The sequence below is a fragment of the Nipponia nippon genome, unplaced genomic scaffold (genome assembly GCF_047370975.1).
Source record: "Nipponia nippon isolate SJK-2023a ecotype South Korea unplaced genomic scaffold, ASM4737097v1 scaffold_3, whole genome shotgun sequence".
In the NCBI taxonomy this organism is placed as follows: Eukaryota; Metazoa; Chordata; class Aves; order Pelecaniformes; family Threskiornithidae; genus Nipponia; species Nipponia nippon.
The window spans coordinates 111,436,279-111,453,672 of NW_028262347.1; the positions used below are offsets into that span (position 1 = coordinate 111,436,279).

At 49.3% G+C, this 17,394-nt stretch overlaps 1 protein-coding gene across 1 annotated transcript in view; it reads left to right on the plus strand.

Moving 5' to 3' along the window:
- FBXW4 (F-box and WD repeat domain containing 4) overlaps positions 1–14,847 on the plus strand; it is a 62,646-nt gene extending 47,799 nt beyond the window's left edge. The window contains 3 exon segments of the mRNA XM_009466068.2: positions 13,369–13,509; positions 13,680–13,821; positions 14,070–14,847. Of these exon segments, the coding sequence (XP_009464343.2) occupies positions 13,369–13,509; positions 13,680–13,821; positions 14,070–14,186 (400 nt within the window). The 3' untranslated portion in view covers positions 14,187–14,847.
- The last annotated feature ends 2,547 nt before the right edge of the window (positions 14,848–17,394 follow it).

A 17,394-nucleotide genomic window follows, 5' to 3' on the forward strand; every position in this document is an offset into this window, starting at 1 on the left:
AGCAAATATTTGGCAGGATTATTGAATGGCAGCTCAGCTTTCCAGGACTGGTATGCTCTGGGTAGGAGTGGCACAGCCCAGATTATCAAGGGAGTGCCGTCAGGATTGAGGTGAGCTGGTGGGCTCTGGGCATGGAGAGAGGGGGGGCAATGGCAGAAGGGGCCTGAGGGGTGTCAGCAGAGCTGTACTTGGGGAAAGGACATAGAGGAGGGTTGGTATGGATGCAGGGCTGGTCTGAGGCCAATTGCCTTCTAATCTATAGTTTAGATTGTCTGAGTCAACTCCATCAAATACAAATATAAACCAGTTTGTTTTTCTCTGAAGTAACAAAAATGAAGACTTTGCAAAGGATGCATTGCACAAAGGACAAACTAGAGCAGGAAAGACAGCACCAGTGCATTCAGCTTGGTGACCTAGTCCAATGGTGCCTTTGGAGTACCCCAGAAGGATGCAGGCTGTGCTGTGATACCCCTGCCCATCAAGTTGTCTGGCTGTTCTTGGATAGAGGCATCTGACAGGGGTGAGGAGATAGGCAAGCCTCTCCCCCCTGCCCCAGCCTCTCTGACAGCCTTTCCCAAGGAAGCCTGAAGAGATAATAAAGCTGTGTAGAAAATAGGATTAAGGTAATGAACAGGCACAACGGAGTTTGATCTTTCAATAACATCAAAGCCTGAGTGACAGGCAAATAAAAAAGCCAAAGCAACCTAGGCCGCTGGGCCTCTGTTGCGATGGCTGGAGTGTCAGACTTATTCTTCCCTCTTCACCTGTCACAGCTGGAATGCACCATGCCACTGGGTCTTTTCCTCTCTGGGGACCTGTGTGTGAGCTGGGAGTCTTGTCAGCACGTGCAGGGCAGGAGACTGAGTAGGGAGCACGGCTGGGAAACTAGCCTGTGAAGCTTGATGTGATCATTCATAGTGAGGGGAGTACAGAGCTGTCCTTCCAGGTCTTGACTTCTCCATAAACTGCTCTTCTTCCCAGCAGAGCTTTGGATTCATTTTCAAAGGCTCCAGTGGCTGCCAGAAGCGATCTCGTAGGGAAATGCCATTTCTTCCTTTGAGGCTTGTGCATGTTGTCTCCCTGGTCAGACTCCAGAATTGGGAGTGTGGCATGGAAACTCAAAATCTTAGAGCTATCCAGGAGTGAAAAGCTCCTCCTGTGCCCAGCGTGTTTTGATAACACCTGGCAGACAGAGCCAGGCCACCCCGAGTTTGCTGCTTACCCCTTTCTTGTGGCCACAAAGGACCAGAGTCTGACCCGTAGAGGCTGAAGGTGGCAAGGACATTATCTCTAAGAGCAGACTCCAGGGACCTTCTCTGCCAAAAAAATTAGGCAGGGTAGTGATGCTTAAGTGGTGTTCTTTGAAACTACAGGATCCTTAGCACCACTTAGATGTTTAGTGCTGTCCAAGACCAGCTAGTTCAGTTAGCTGGGGTTTTTTTTGTGTGTAAGTAACATTGCAGCAGTTTCTGTGGCATTCTCTTCCCTTGGAGTAGGTGGTCTTTTTCCCCAACAGCTGAGAGCTAGAACATGCTACAAAAGGATTTAAAGCTTAAATAACCTTTTGTGTACTGATCTTCTTAGTTCCAGGCCAGATAAGTCCTTGGCTGTTGCTTGTAGCTGTTGGTCATGGTATGTTTTCATATTTATGATCTTCACTGTTCCCTGACCCTGGGGCAGCCATTCTCATCCCTCCAAGAGGAAGGGGATAATGTCTTCACCTGGAAATATGTTCTGGGCTTTGAAAAGGGCTTGGTTGGGTTTGGTGGTGAGGAAATTTTTAGTGGGGAAAGGAAACGCCTCTTGCTGCATCCCACCCCCACCGCTGTCTTTCATTTCTGACTCTGCTGAGATGATGGTGTTGGATCAAAGCCGCAACAGGCAGCAACAAGCAATTGTCAAGGGGAGTCTAAAGCACGGGAATGACCGCGTAATGCCAAGACACTGTCTCTGATGGCTGAAATTCCAGCTGCTGCTACACCTGGCCCTTTCTCCTTTAATGAACAAGGATTTTTTTTTTTCTTATGCTTTTGAAGCTGGCTAGTTGCACCTCTGGAGGACATATCTCATCCCACAGATGCTACGTCGTGCCATCTAATTGCTTTTAGATGTGGGGAAGTTGCTGTGCACTTATTGCCATTCAGGATCAAGGTGTGTGTGTGTGGAGGGGGGCTGTGAATAACTTAGATGATTAGAGGTCTGCACAGGAAAGCAGGAGCAGTATGGGCCGCTGGATACTAACCTGTGTCCTCGTGTCAAGTATCAGGCCTTGCTGACTCCTTGGCCTCTTGCAAGTCCCCTTGTCCCTCTGTGCCAGTGAGGGATATGATGGCAGCTGCCCCTCTTGCAGGTCAGGCACCTCTGCTCCCTTTTTCCTGTCTCATTTGCCAGTGCTGGTGTGCGGCTCAGCAGAACAGCCAGTTAATGGCAAGCAAGAGAAAAGGAAACTTTCTTCAGATCCTGTTCCTCTTTCTTTCTCTTCCTACCTCCTTATCTCCTTTGGGAGTTTAAACTCCTTGGGAGACAAGGGTGACGTGCCACAGGGAACAGCTCCAAGGCCAGCGTTTGTCGTTTGCCAGTGGAGAACTGTTGCTCCCCGGCCTGTCGTGGTGGTCTGCGTGTCTTTAGGTGACAAGTGCCCCTGCCTCAAGGATGCTTCTCCATAAGGTAGGCTGCTCCAGAGGTTGCTTTGCAGCAACTCTTGGAGCTATTCTGCCAAGCCCAATGTTTGCAATGGACCGGTGATCTGTCTGGCATGGTAGTCCTCATGCTGTAAACACTTTGAATGCACAAGTCCTACATTGTCCTTTCCTGTGACACAACATGACAGATGCAGGGCACGAGAGCTGTTGTGAAAACTGAGCCAAAGTTAGCTGTGCCCTGCAAGCCACCCCAGATCCTCTACCTTTTAAATATCCAGTCTTTGTCCATCTCCTCCCCCCTTTTGAAAGCATTTTTGGCAGAGTGGTTTTTTTGTTTTTTGTTTTTTTTAAGAACCCTCTAATTTCTTGTTCGGTTTTTCTCCCTCTCCTGAGCCCTTTGAAAGTGGCTTTACGCCGTCACTGACACCAAACTGACACTTTGCGTTTCCCCACTTCTTATCCCTTTATGGCAACAGATGTTGAAATTTTGTATCCCTTTTATCTGTCCCTCTTTGCCCTCTTCCTGTAATTAGGTTTCCCTTGTTAGCAGTACAAAGTGGCCCGGTTTGCTGCCTGGCCTTTTGAGCCATTGTGTCTGAGCACATTTTTTTCCTCCTCTTTCGGAAGAGTTCCTTCCCCCTTAAGTAATAGGCAGGGTGTGGGCCAAAGCTGTGGCTCTTTCTTGTTTCTTTGTTCTCCATTTATCTCTGCCACCTTTTTCAAAGGGATGGGGAAAAAAAAAATAGAGAGTGCATGGAAGGGGAAGATACAGAGTTGCATTTCTTGACCGTCAGGCCCCCCTGCTCTTCAGGTGTTCAAGGCAGGTGCCTTTGATGTCTGCAAGTTTTGGGGAGGTGGGAGGTAGAGGATTCACGAGAGTGGCTTGGGAGTGGAGGAGAAGGGAGATTCAGGTGTGTGGCTGGTGTCCTCAGCAGAGGGGTGGGGAGGAGTCTTTCAGGGTAGCCAGGCAGCTGCTGAGCAGGTTAGTAATCCGTATTTGCCTCTAGTGCTATGGCATTGTGCTCTTTCTCTCCGAGAGCCGGTGTGAGCATTACCATCTTAAGCAGCTGGCTGAAGTTTGCTAACTTGCTGCTGCTTGGTCTCTGGTATGTGCTTCCATGGGACCCTTGCTAGGTTACATCTGTCTGTGCAGTGGGGTGGGCAGGAATTAGTTCCTGTCTTTCAAATTTTGGTGTATGTTGATCTGCATCCGCTTTGGTGGCTCTTTAGAGCCATTGAGTGAGTGAACATCAGCAATTGTCAACAAGGAGGGAGAGCTTTACAACTTGGGCTCCCTGTGCTGTTCTTAAACAGCAAGTGTAATTTGACAGTTGCAGTATATACCACTGAACACCCTGGTTAGCTGATCGCTACTGATGCTTTCCTGTTTAAATCCCATCCTTCTTGGCTTTGTGTCCTGTTGTGCTTAGATTTTTTTGTGTGGAAGTAGATAAATGAAATGAGAATCTGCAGGTCTAGTTCTTGGTTATAAAGCTCGCTAAGTGTTTTCAACAAAAACTTTTAATGTAGAAGTTTGGCCCAAGAAGCACAAGCAGACTTCTTAGCGTTGTGTTTTAAAACAAGTTGTTCTCCACGTTCTCTCCACAGCTTTGAACTCTAAGGTTTAAACAAGTTTGAGACCCTCTAAGTTAATAACGAAAAGAGTTTGTTGGGTGAAGGGAGCAAGTGGATTCAGAACTGGGGTTGCTAGATTGAAAGGAAAGGTAACAGACTCCCCACATTTCTTGGAGTCAGTTTCACCCAGGCATTTAAATTGGATTTATCCGGTCACAGAGAAGTGGGTGGATATCTGGTAACAGGAGAGACAAGCAACAGCAAATATTACCCTGGTACTGATAATGGTTTCACAGGATTTGGGGGGCAGAAGAATCGTAATACCATTCCGTAGATGCAGAATCCCCTGTCCTGCCCTGCTTTTCTATAGGTTCATCATGCCAAGTATCTTTTTTTTGCCAAGGAAACTCTCTCCAGGCTTTGTGAGAAAGAAGCTCCCTACTCATTTCAGGCTTGGGTTTCTTTCTGAGCATCTCTGTCTTGGCTAAACACAGTTTTAAATTACAATAACCAATCCAAAACTTGTCCAACAGTGAGCTAAACATCTTTCTGGGCAGCGCTTAAATCAGGTAAGTGAATGCAAATGTGTGCCTTCTACTGCCTCCACTCACTGCAGTGGGATGATCCACAGGTAGTTGCCCTTCCTCAGATGGCTGCTCATTCTCTTTTTCTGAGGCTCTCCTGCTTGTTTTTTGCCGTGCTGTTTCCCCATCCTGTTCACAGATGGCTTTGGTTACTCTTTTTAAAGCATCAGTTCTGGGTATTCCCATTTGTATGTCCTTTGGTTAATCAGGAACAAAACTGCCATGCCTTCTTCCTGAAATTCAAAGGAAAAAGGGTTGGTGAGGTGACAGACTAGGGTCTGTCATAGGGGAATTCTAGTCTTCAGGTGAACCCTTTCTTGGCCTATTCATATTAAATCAGTTTGGCACAATGACTGTCTTTAGATTTCTAATTTGATCCTTGGGAACCATTCCTTCTGCAGTAAGGTAGGTATGAGATGGAGAGTTCGGATGTAGATCTAGGCAAAGGGAAAGCATATCCTTTTTCATGGAGCTGGCAATCCTATGTGTGATTTAGAATCATAGAATAGAATCATAGAATCGTTTAGGTTGGAAAAAACCTTTAAGATCAAGTCCAACCATTAATGTAGCACTGCTAAGTCTACCACCAAACCACGTCCCTAAGCACCACATCTACCCGTCGTTTAAATACCTCCAGGGATGGGGATTCAGCCACTTCCTTGAGCAGCCTGTTCCAGTGCTTGACAACCCTTTCAGTGAAGAAATTTTTCCTAATATCCAAATTGAGCAGCAAGACAAGATATAAACAGGTCTCCTGCCTTCAGGCATGAATTAATCACTTGACAAGGCCAGAAGGAAATTCCTACCCCAGTTCTGCAGCTCTGAACCGTAGGATTTGATTCCCTTGCTCCAAGATCTTGGGCGTTGTTGGAGGCAGGACACCAGGCCTATGGCCAACTACTTGAGCCAGCGCTGGAGAAAGCTTGCTGCTGCAGGGAGCCTCTTAAGTGTCGGTCTCTTTGATGACTGTTCCTTTTAGCAGATATTGTTGTGTTCAGAGCTCTGTCTCTTGGCTATAATGGATAGCTTCAGTCTTGTCTGTGCCATGTATTTCCCATGGTATGCGTGTGTTCTCAAAACCATTTGGGACCTTGTGGTTCTTCACTGATTTCTGGGTTTTGTGGGTTTTTTTGATATTGTCTTTCTGAACCCTCTCACATAAGCTGGGCATCTTTTGCCTTCCTTTTGTTAAGAAGGCTCTGGTGCATCTTAACCTAAATGTAAAACCGTTGTAAGAGGAAGAACATATAGGTGTTTATCCTAAATCCTCTCCTCCCCATGGCAGTCTTGGCCCTGTCTCACTACAGATGAGCATGAGGCCAGCTCCTGCCCTTTGGATGTGTGCATGTCCAGGGCATGCTGTGGCCTTTGCACTCCTGTTCAGGCGTGTTTATGTCAACTTTACAAGTCCCCGAACAATCAGAGCGCATGGGTGGGGGCTGGACACTCCAAGCGCATCAATCAGTTTCATCCCTCTGAGCCAAAGCAAAAGCAATCTTTATTTTTCCCTGGGTTGAGAGAGAATCAACAGAGGCAAGAGAGAAGAATGGGAAGGAGTAAATGAGGAAACCCCTCTGCCACTGGCTAGCAGTAGCTCATTTAAACAGATGGCTTTGTTTTGATTTGGACTCTTCATTTTTTTTGTCTCCCCACCAAAGGAGACCTGCAGAGCTCTGTCCAGAAAGGGAGCAATACAGCCGCCTGTTCCCACACAAGTGGGGCGAAAGGCGAGAGGCTTTGAGAATTCCCTGCTTCTTTTCCTTGCCTCCTTCTTTTTCTCTTCCCCCAAGAAATCACAGTTTGAGAGAATTCCCCCCTACTCCTCCCGTTGGAAAGAAAGACAGAGAAGACATTCTTGACATTCTTTGCAGAGAAAAGGGGTTAAATGTCTGAATTTGGGGGTCACCATGTTATACAAATTGCAATCTAATCGTTTTTACAAGAACACACGTGTGCTAAGAAAAGGAGCCATGGACAAGAAAGAAAAGGGGACAGACAACCTTTTTTGTCCTATCTTCTTTTTTTTTTTTTTTTTTTTTTTTCTCCCCAAGGTTTTGGACTATTGTCATGTCCTGTCTCTCTCCCCTCCTCACCCCCGAGAGGGAGAACATTGGTTTTATAGTTAAATTGGTTCGTAAAGCAGAAGGGCTTGGTGCCATTTCTGTTTGTTTTCCCAAATAAAAGCCCCAGCAGGGTCTCTTTTGCACCGTTGTGGCTTTATTTGAAAAAACTGGCTTTTTCCCATAGCCCAGCATGTCAGTTTATCCTCTGAACTTAACCTTACGGGAACCCGAACAACAAAAACTCACAGGGTCCCAGAGCTGGAAAGGTAAAGAAATTGTATCTTTTTATTGGACCATTTAAAGCGTGTGTGGGCCAATTCAGAGAAAGCAGAAGAAAAGAAGGCAAAACTCCCTCTTCTGTCTCTTCTCCCCCCAACACAATCTCAAACCATCGTTGGTGTCATTCCCCCCTACTGCCTCAAGTCCCTTCAGCTGCGCTGAGGAAGCTGAGAGAGGCATTTCTCCTGAAAATCACTTATAACAACATCTCTGAGCCATTTCACATGGAGGTGCTCCCTCAAAATTCCCCAAGCCAATCCCACATCTCCCTGCAGGAATTAGTAGTCTTGGCTAAATGCAGGGGTGACCTTGGGGTAGGATAACTCTATGAAGAATAACTTTGGCAAAGATCTATGCTTCTCCCGTACGTACATTATAGATGTTGTTTGACCAAGCCTTTCCCTTCTTAGCATAAGCTGCTGTCTCCCCTGGGCGCCTCAGCCGCTGTTGCAAAGCACCTGGAAGGGACAACAGCTCAGCCCTTCTCTTTGGTTTTGGTGCTCTCCAAATCGGATGACAGAAGTTGTGCAAATGCTGCACTCTGGATAATTTTTTTTAAAATGATTTTATTTCCTTTCTCTGTTTGATACTCAGCTCAAATATCCCGCTGTTTTGAACTGAACAGTGCTCATTCCACATTTTTTTTTTTAAAGTAAATACTTCCCAACTGGCTTGTTGCAAGTAGTTGGGGCTAAAATATCAGTTTAGAGCTCTGCTTGGTTTCTGAATAGTCACCTGCTTATGTGCAATGGCTTCTCCTCTTTGATGGATGATCGTGGTCCACAGATGAGGTTTCCAGAGTGAATGAGTATGTCCTCAATTTCGCACATCTGTTTTAGCAGATGTTCTGAATTCAGCAGTTTCCTAGAATTTGTATATTTGTATAATATCAGTTCTAGTGAATCGGGGTCACCAAAAATTGAGGGTGGGGAGAAAACTGTTTATAGTTTCATTCTAGCTTTTGGAGTGTAGTTCATGTGTCTTGGAGACAGCTGCCAAGACCTGCAGCAAATGGGCAGGGTACAGGGAGGGAGATGCGGACTTCTTTTGACTCCAGCTATCAGCAAGGTCTCAGGGAAATCCTGAGCTTTTATGGTAACACAAATAATCACTGTGGCTTGGGAGGCTGTATATGGCTTTAACCTGGTGATAGCAGCATCCCATGGATTATCTGGAAGCTAACCATCTGGGCTCTGCCATGACTGATCTTAGTTTGTCTTCATATTGCTGGGGTGAGGAAGAATAGTGCCTTAAGCTGTTTTTAAAAAGAAAGAAAACAACTTAAAGAAACCAGCTTGTTTCTGCCATTGCTTGGTAGTTCACTTTGCTTCCAGGCTAGAAGGCTCCTGTCTTCTGGAGTATCACGATAGCAATGGTCATGGCTAGATTTTCAGCATGGAAAGAAAAGAGTGAAATGTGGAAATCCCAAACAAATACCTTCTTTTAAAATTACTTTTAAAAAAGTCTTGTTTTCTGAAGAATGTGGAAATTGATGGAGATGAATCAAAGGATTCTCTATAGTGCCTGAACAAAATGCCTTTCGCTTTTGGACTCATCAGTTTGATATGCTTCCCAGGTACAGGGACTTTGTTTAAACATTTTGTTCCATCAGCAAGGAGTCAGGTGCCTGGTGCTAATACAGCTTTCCCGTGCTAGGGATGAAATGGGCTGCTGGATTTGCTCTGGCTCTGTTCCTTGTGGGCTGGTATCGGATTACTGCCAATATGATTTCAGTCTAGATGCTTAAGAGACAATAGGAGAAACTAGGAATATCTGTGAGTTTTCTGCTCGGCATTGGAGGCCTGTCTATGTGTCTGTAGGCGCTGCTTTGGCCCAGGTGGTTTGTGGTTAAGGTGCTGAAGACTGGTGTTTCCAGGAAACCTGGACTGTCACGTTTCTGATTCTGCTCCACAGAGCTCCGCTGGTGCAGAGCGCTGTTTCTGTCGGTGCCACCCAGCACTGGGACTGAACCCTGGCACTGTCTGGCCCAGGCTGTTCAGTACAGAAAACATAGCAAAACTCCCACCATCTGCACAGTTAACTAGCTGGCTTGCCCAAAGAAGGCCCAGGAGTGAAACAGCCTCTACTTGCTACTGCTGGAGGGCCAGGGCATGGTGGGGAGATGGTGTGGACCTTCCATGTTTGGTCTTGCTTGGGCTTCACAGTCACTTGCTCACTAACCTTCATAGCACATAACAAGGACAGGGCACCCTGGCCTCTGAAGCGCTGAGAATCAGCTACCTGGTTTTTGGAAGGTGTTTGGGTGCAGAGGGTGAAAAAGGCCCTAGAAAGGAAAGGAGAAGGCTGTTCCCTGCTGCGTTTGGCTGGTGCTGGTGATCTCTGCAAGCTGGTGAGAAACAAGGTTTGAGATAGCTATCACATTGAGTAGGTATCTTCTGCCCGTGTAAGTTGTTAGGAAAGCATCAGTGATGTGCTGGTGTATCTGCTGCTTTTCTGTTGCCCCTTGATGGGTTATCTTCATCCTTTTACAGGTTATTAAGGATTAGCTGTGAGTTTTGCAGTAAGGGTTAGCTGTGGGTTTTGTTCCCTAGGAAGTGGAAGCTGTTGGCCACTGGGGTTTGAGGGCAGGGAGTATTTGGGATAATGAAGGCTGAACCATTTGTGGGCACTAACTTGTGATCCCAAGGCTGAGAGAGTTACGGTGGCAGAGAGTTCCCTTCCCAGCATGGCTGCCTATGCTGCAGGGATGTGGAGCTAGCCTGGCATGGTGGTAGTTGGTCCAGAGACACCTTAATCTGCTGGAAAACGGGGGAAATATTAATCATGTTCTGCATCTTTATCAATTTAAGTATGCCCATGCCAGAATACTTAGGGCTTTTGGGTTTTGTGCCCAGTGTACAGCACAGTATGATTTTTCCCCTGGCATCAGATTATAAGTGCTTCACTGTAGCAACTAATGTGTTGTTTCTGTAAACTGCTGAAGGACTGCCGCTGTATGCAGGGGCTGGACCTCCCAGTTGAAGGCTGCTTTGGCTGACCTATTCTTGGGGCAGGAGAGTTGAACTGATTAACAAACCAGCAAAGCAAGGCTTGCTTTGCTGCAGTAACTTGCAAGTATCTGCACTCCTTTCCTGCCTACAGAGAGAAGCTAATCCTTTTTTTTTTTTTTTTTTTTCTTTTTTGTTGCCTAGGCTGGAAAGGGAAGTGGAGGGAGGAAATGAGGTGTGACTCTGCAGGGATGCTTGGGTACCACTGCAGTGAGGTGTGAAGGCATGGAGAAACACTGGGAGCGAGGCACCTGCATGGTGTTCAGCGCTGCACAGGAAGCTCTGAAGGCAGGAATCCAGATTCTCTGGTTTCTCCTGTCCTCGTCCCTTTGATGCTGAAATTTTTCACTTGGAGACATCACCAGGCTGCCATTAAAAATTGCTGCCATCTTGCAGCACTGCAGACTGAGGTCTGGACTGGGAGATGGAAGACAAGCTTTAATGTAGCCAGGCTTGCTCTGGGTGCGATGGGTGCTTGTTTAGAGGTGGGAGGTTGTGAGGAGATCTGCTGTGACCCATTTCAAGCACCTGAGAGGAGAAAGAGGACTGGTCCCAGTGAGTAAAAGATCCCTGGATGTGCTTCTGCATTCTGCTACCTTTCCTCAGCACAGTGCTCCTCTTTCCCTGAGCTCAGTTAGTCCTTTACATATTAAAGGTGTATTAGCAGGGAAGATGGTGGAGTGGAAATAACACAAACAGGCTTCAGCTAGCTAGCAGGAGATATTCACCAGATGTGCTGCTGGGCTGCGTGGCCCACGTGCAGGTGCCTCTCTGGGTTTCCTCTCCCAAAGTGCCATGTTGCCCAGAGCACCAGTCCAGGGGGTACCCTGCAAAACCAAAACCAAAGCAGTAGCATGCAGAAGAGGGGAGAGGGGTCAAAGCTGCTGGTGCTGCCTAGGGCTCGCTGAGATAGCTCATCTCCTGTGAGTTAACTCCCTGCTCCTGCCTGAGCAACTGGTAGAGGACTCTGCAGGTTAGGCAGTCTGGCTCCTTATTCATCTCACAGGTAGTCCAGGGGTTCTTGTTTGGGAGAGCAGCTGACTCCTCCTCATACCTCTGTTATATGTGTGACCCAGAGTTGTAAGACATACAACTCATAGGATGATGAAGGTTGTGTGGAAGCCTTGAGAAGGGTCGTGTGCATGTCCATCTGTCCTGCTGGCTTGGCAGAACAGCAGATGGAGGGGATCTGTGTGCTTGGAGGTGTAGGGGAGTGCCAGAGCTCAGAGGTGCCCATCGATGTCTCGCTCCATGGTGGACCCATCTGCCCCAGCCAACCCCCGCAGCTCTTGCTTCCAGTACTCAGACTGAAATGCTTCAACCTCTCGACCTGCACGCAGGTGCGGAGTTGCTGCTGGGTTGGTTTGCAAGTAACCTTCCAAGGGTTAATGTATTGTGAGAAGGTTGCAAAGGGCTGAAGCCTGGAATCCCCTCGATCCCTTGCCTGGAGAAACACAAAGTCCAATAAGCCAGCACCCCTGGATTCGTGTTGGGGGGGATTAATTCATGCACTTGATGTTAAAGCTTGTCCGAGAGGTTTGCACGGGGGGGCCATCGCTAGGGCTGGTTGGCCTCTCTAAATGGTTGCTAGGGCCCTGGCATCAAGGGCCAATGTAGTTGCCCACAGCCACGGTCACGGAGGGAATTACACAGCCACAAAGAAATTGTTATTCTACATAATCTGCTCTTTGGAGAGTGACTGTGGGGAAACAGGCTGGCCCCAGCATGCCGCCAGCTCTGTGATCATAGAAGCGTGCTGGCTGCAAAGATCGGCCAGGGCTCGCCTTCTGATCTGGGGACACCAGGGCTCGAGGCGCTAATCTGCTTTATCAGCAATTTCTCTCTCCTGACACAAAGGTGTTTACTTGTTTTAACATCTCCCGGGACTCTATTTCTCCTTTTGTGTGGTCTTTATCCCCCGACGAGGGCTTTAGCCCAGATTACAGACAGAATTAAGGCATTTGGCGATGTGCCTCAGAACTGTGTGATGCTGGATCAAGGAGCAGAAAGTAACAAAATAATGGGGGGAGATGCTGGGAGTGACCCCACTGCGGGATCCGTGCTGTTGGCTTTCAGGACCGCTTCATTGTCCTGAGAACCAAGAGCCTGTTGGAGAGGGGTGGCCATGCGGCAGGGTTTGAAAAGCAGGTGCTTCAAGGTTTATTGTGTCCAGCATTTTTGATGTAGAGGGTGTGAGGAGGAGGAGGAAGAAAAGGAGAGTTTGCGATAGGTGGCCGTTCCAAGCAGCTGGGCAGATTGTCCCTCCGTTCCCAAGAGTCTGCCATGGCTGGGTGTTGCTGGCTGCTGGGGCAGGTGGAGCGATACTGGGGACGGGCTGTGCCATGTGCCTGATGCAATTTCATATGGCCCAGGGAAGGGGTTCAAGCTCCTTCTTGCAGTCTGGCAGGGTGGGCCCTCAGCAGGCACCATCCACCTGGTGAGCTGCTGGTTCTGCACGTGAACAAGCAGCAGAGTGATATGGCCACAAAGCATCTGGCTTAGAGCTTCATGGAGATCTTGCTTTTGCTCTTTCACAGCAAGCAAGGAATTAAAAAGAAGGAGGGGGGTCAAAAAAACCCCCACACTAGCCTCTGGAAAGTCATCTCCAGAGCAGCCCTGGGGTGGTTGCTCTTGACCTGTCATGCTCAGCCCCAGGTATGGTGTTTGCAGCATGCAGTGTAACTGGAGAGGGTTGAGGAGAGAGCAGCCATGGCAGACTGGGTCAGGAGAGTCTGATTTGCCTGTGGATCTGAGCTGTGTGTCAAAGATATAGGAAATCTGCCCGCTGGGGTTATTTTGAAGGATGGAGTCTGGGATGGGATGGGATGGGATTGACCAGGGAAGTGGCTGTTGCAGATTATCTGGAGTTTGACTAAGTTGAGAATTGTCTCCCATGGAAATGGAGCCCCATCATTCAGAGTACTGGTCACTTCTCCCAAGGAAAATGATCCTGTTCTGCTGGGGGTCAGCTGTGCCTGTTGCTTGGCTCTTCCTCTAACAGCTGTGACTCCTGCTGGTCACCTTCCATGACAGTTAGTGGCCCAGCCAGTAGCAGAAGCTGTGGGAGGGAGAGGAAGATGGTGCAGGCTTCTGCATTCTTGTTAAATCACAGAAATGAGATCTAGGAGACTACTGTGACACCATCTCTGCTCTGGCCAGCTGAATTGGAAGGGCACTTTGCTCTAAATGACTCTTCCCCTGTTGTGTTTCATTTCAGTGGTCAGCTGTTGACCTGTTTAGGGACTGACTTCCACCGTGGAGCTGGAGTCCTTGATGTCTTCTACGAAACGCCCTCCCTTCTCCTTTCTTGTGGGTATGACACCTACATCCGCTACTGGGACATACGGACCAGCACCAGGTGAGCCTTCCCTGCTGCCATCTGGGGCCTTCGTGAGCTCCTGGGCTCTCCTTGTGTGGTGTCTGGGGACTCGCCTGCAGCTGGATTAGCTCCTTCAGGCAAATTGGGCCTCAGTTCCAGCGGTGGAGGAGTGGAGGCTCAGCCCCGCTCTGTTTGTGTTGCCCTTGCAGGAAGTGCGTCCAGGAGTGGGAAGAGCCCCATGACAGCGCGCTGTACTGCATAAGGAGTGATAAGAACCATATGATTGCCAGCGGCTCTTCTTACTACGGCGTGGTGCGCCTCTGGGATAAGCGGCAGACTCGGTGCCTGCAGGTGAGGGCCAGCTGGGCAGCAGCAGAGCTTCTGAGTTGTTCTCTGGCAGCCCAGTGCCCGTGTCTCTTTGGAAGAAGAGAGAGAGGCTGCTGGGCTGTCTTTGGGATGAACCCACCATGGGGAACCTAACCTATATGCAGGGAAAAGCCTGCTTTGCTCAGGCATCTTGACCTTTGGGACTGTAACACTGGTTGGGGCCTTTGGGCTGACCTCTTCTTTGAAAGGTTGATTCTCCTGTTTTCTTGCAGAGCTTTCACCTGTCTTCACCCACCAGCAGCCCAGTGTACTGCCTCCGTTTCAGTACCACCCATCTGTACGCTGCCCTGGCATCGGCCCTGCACGTCCTAGACTTCACGGCCCCATGAAGGGCACCGCAGCTGCTTCTGGTCACCCCAACTCAGCGGAGTTGACACTTGGCTCAGGGAATCGCAGGGCAGGAGAGGTGAGAATGGCCACCAAGGCTTCTGAAGGGATTTTTTTGCCTGCCAGAAAGCTACATTGAAGAGTGCACAAAGGGCCAGACTTTCTCAACCTCACCTGCCCATTAGTGGAAATAAAGGCCGATTGTCCTTTATCTTTTTTATTTTATGCAAGTCAGGGTTTGTTTTATTAACTGTGTTCTTTTTTCTGTTTTGTTTTTTTTTGTTTTGTTTTTTTCTGTGGATACAGCATTTGAGGGGCAAGTTGAGCCGGGATGCCCTGTCAGCTGTGTGTGCTGGTCAGGTTGAGATCAGCCAAGCTCTGAGCCATGTGAAGCAAGTCTAGGCTGTGTGGGGTGGACTGATTTGGTGGAAGGGAAAGGTGCCTGGAGCAGGGCCCACCTTTCACCTGCGCTTGCTCTCCTGACAGCTGCTTGTGTTGTCCTTCGCGGCCAAGAGCAAGAATTGAGCTAAAAGGCAGAGCCAGCCCTGCTTTCAGTGTATGCCTCCCCAAGCTGGCCATCAGGTCAGGCTGTGCACTTGGCAGGGCTGAAACAGTCGCATTTTGCTAAATAAAACTCTGAAGGGAAACAAAAGAGACTGTATGTTTTGTTTCAAGTTCAAGGGGCTGCGATGTTACCTGCTGATCGCAGAGGCCTGGCTGGGCAGAGGAGGTTGGGCCTATTTTCGGACACTGGCTGCATAGATCTCTCTCCCCGGCTAGACCCTGTGACACTGCTGCGTTGAAGGCAGTTTCTGGGATCTTGGATCTCGTGTCACTTGTTCAAACAAGAAATCAAGAAGTAGGATCTGCAACTCACATGCTGCCTGCATAATGAAGCAGCAAACTGGACTAGTGCAAACACCAAGGCCTTGATGCGATTTACTGGGATCCCGTAGGTCCATCTAAGTGGGCTCTGCTCCTTTTTCTGTCAGCCTTCTGAACGTGAGCTGGGTCTCAGAACAACCATAGCTTTCAGCATGCTCTGTGCTGTCTGGATGAATGCGGATGTCTGTGGATGTATATGCTGTGGGTGAATGCAGCGGTGTCTGGGGTCTGGTCCTCCGTGGGCAAGGAGGTGCTGTGAACCCTACTTGGCTGTGAGTTTGGGTATCCTGGATAGGTAAAGGAGAGGTTTTGTATCACAAACTGGGAGCATTTCTATGGCAAAGCACACAGCATGGTCCTTTGTTAGGACTTAATAGGTAATTTCCACTGTCAAGAGGCTGCTCTTCCCTTGTGATGCACAAAAATTGGAAGAGGACGTTTGCTGGAGCCCTTGCCTGAGCAGGGGGCAGTGGAACCAAGCAGCTCCTCACCTGCTCGAAGGCAGCCCTCTGCTCCCAGTGGATGCGAGGCAGCAGGTCAGGGTGCAAAGTAATGTAAAAGCGTGGCTTTGCTGCAGGATCACATTCTCACAAGGATCTTCCCAGCACTGCTGCCTGTCACAGCTCCTGATCTGTGCCTGTTCCTCTGCTGCCACTCGTGCCTGCTTGCTGCCAGCTCCCTTGTAGCTACCATGGTGCTACGTATTCTCCTTGTGTAAGTGGCAGAGTTGATGTCTGTGTGCCCCGAGCAATGATCTACTGCTGTAAAAAGATGCCACGGCTGGAACAATCTTCCATCGGCTCAAAGCTGTAGATCCCAAAGGCCGCTAGCCCAATATAATGATTCGGGGGGACCTACACTGAGTTGTTGCTGAAAAGATGGTGCTTTGCGTCAGGGGTTGCTAACTCCTGCTGCTGTACTGCTTGGAGCACTTTGGGCTTTGCGTGTGAGGATAGCTTTAGGTAAGTGATCAGGCATGAGACAGAAGACCAGAGAGCGAGCTGGTAGAGCTTGGGAGTGGGGGAGGTCTGTTTTTTCTCAGGTCCTGGTGTGTTACAGGTCCTTTAATGAAATTGGGAGGGAGGGATGGAGATATTAAATGTCTCTGGCAGTGTCCCCAGGGAGAGGCTGTGAAGGAACTGGAGTAACTGTGGGGTGGGAGGAGAGGTTTTTATTGCACTGGGACTTGGGCAAGGCCCAGAGTAGGAATGAGCATGTCAGCTGAGCAGGTGAACAAGTAGCATGGGTGCGGGCGACGGCTCCTGTGGCAGCCCTTCCTGTAACACTGCTGCTGCCAGTCCCTTTCTGCAGCCCACGTTGGTGGGTCCTCCACTCCTGTAGCTGCTTTTAGGTTCTTCTTGGCTGAAGCCTGGAGCAGAGCTGCAGCCCCATGGTGGTGCCAGCACTGGCGCGTAGAAAGATGGACCCTCACATCTCAGGTGACTTTGGGGAATGGGGAAGCTGCAAGTGGGGCTGGCGCACTGGCTCTGACGAGCTCTGCTGGTTGATGGTGCCCCTGTTTTGGGAGGACTGTGCAAGTGGGTCCTGGAGCCACCCAGCAGCGAGGCTCTAACTGGGGCAGCCACCCAGGCTTCTAAGGAGCTTTCGTGGTTTGACAGCAGTCCCCATCAGGGGAGCTATGCTGGGAGCCCGTCACCCGCTCACTTCAAAGTAGGGTTTGTTTGGGCAGGAGCTGTTCAAATACGAACTGGGATGGAAGGACGTGGCCGCTGGCCAGCAGCCCCTGTCACCGGTTTCCCCTCCGTGCTATGCAAATGAAGGCAGCTGCATTTCAGTTCCCGCGCTCTGCACAGCCGCCTGCATTCTGCGCGTCACGTTGCGCATGGCTGGCGGTAAGGAAGTGGTTGTGCGTCCTCCTCTTCGCCCTGTTTCGTAGGCTGTGCCCGTTCAGGTCTAAGCGTTGATGCTGTTTGCAGAGATATCGGAGTCGCCAGAGCATCCTTCTAACTGCGCAGAGGACCGTGCACAACAGCGCGGGAGTGGAGTGGCTTCCAAGCACATCCCAGGCAGGTAACGGGTGTGAGGAGGGGGATCTTGTTTTCCAAACGTTACTGCCTTCAGTGACGGTGGCAGACAGAGGGAATTCCCAAGGGGAACTACCCTACCCAGCTGTCATGTTGCTTCTGCTCATGGAGGATGGGGAGAGGGCTGCTGGCTGTGCCTGTGGCGCACTTGCTTTGCACGCTGCAGCTACCCACAACTCGTAGAAGGATCATAAATGTCTGTGTAAATCAGCAGGCCAGGCAGTAAAGAGATCGACCGCCCTGCTGGCTCCCTGGGCCTGCAAAGATTCCTCCAAATGGC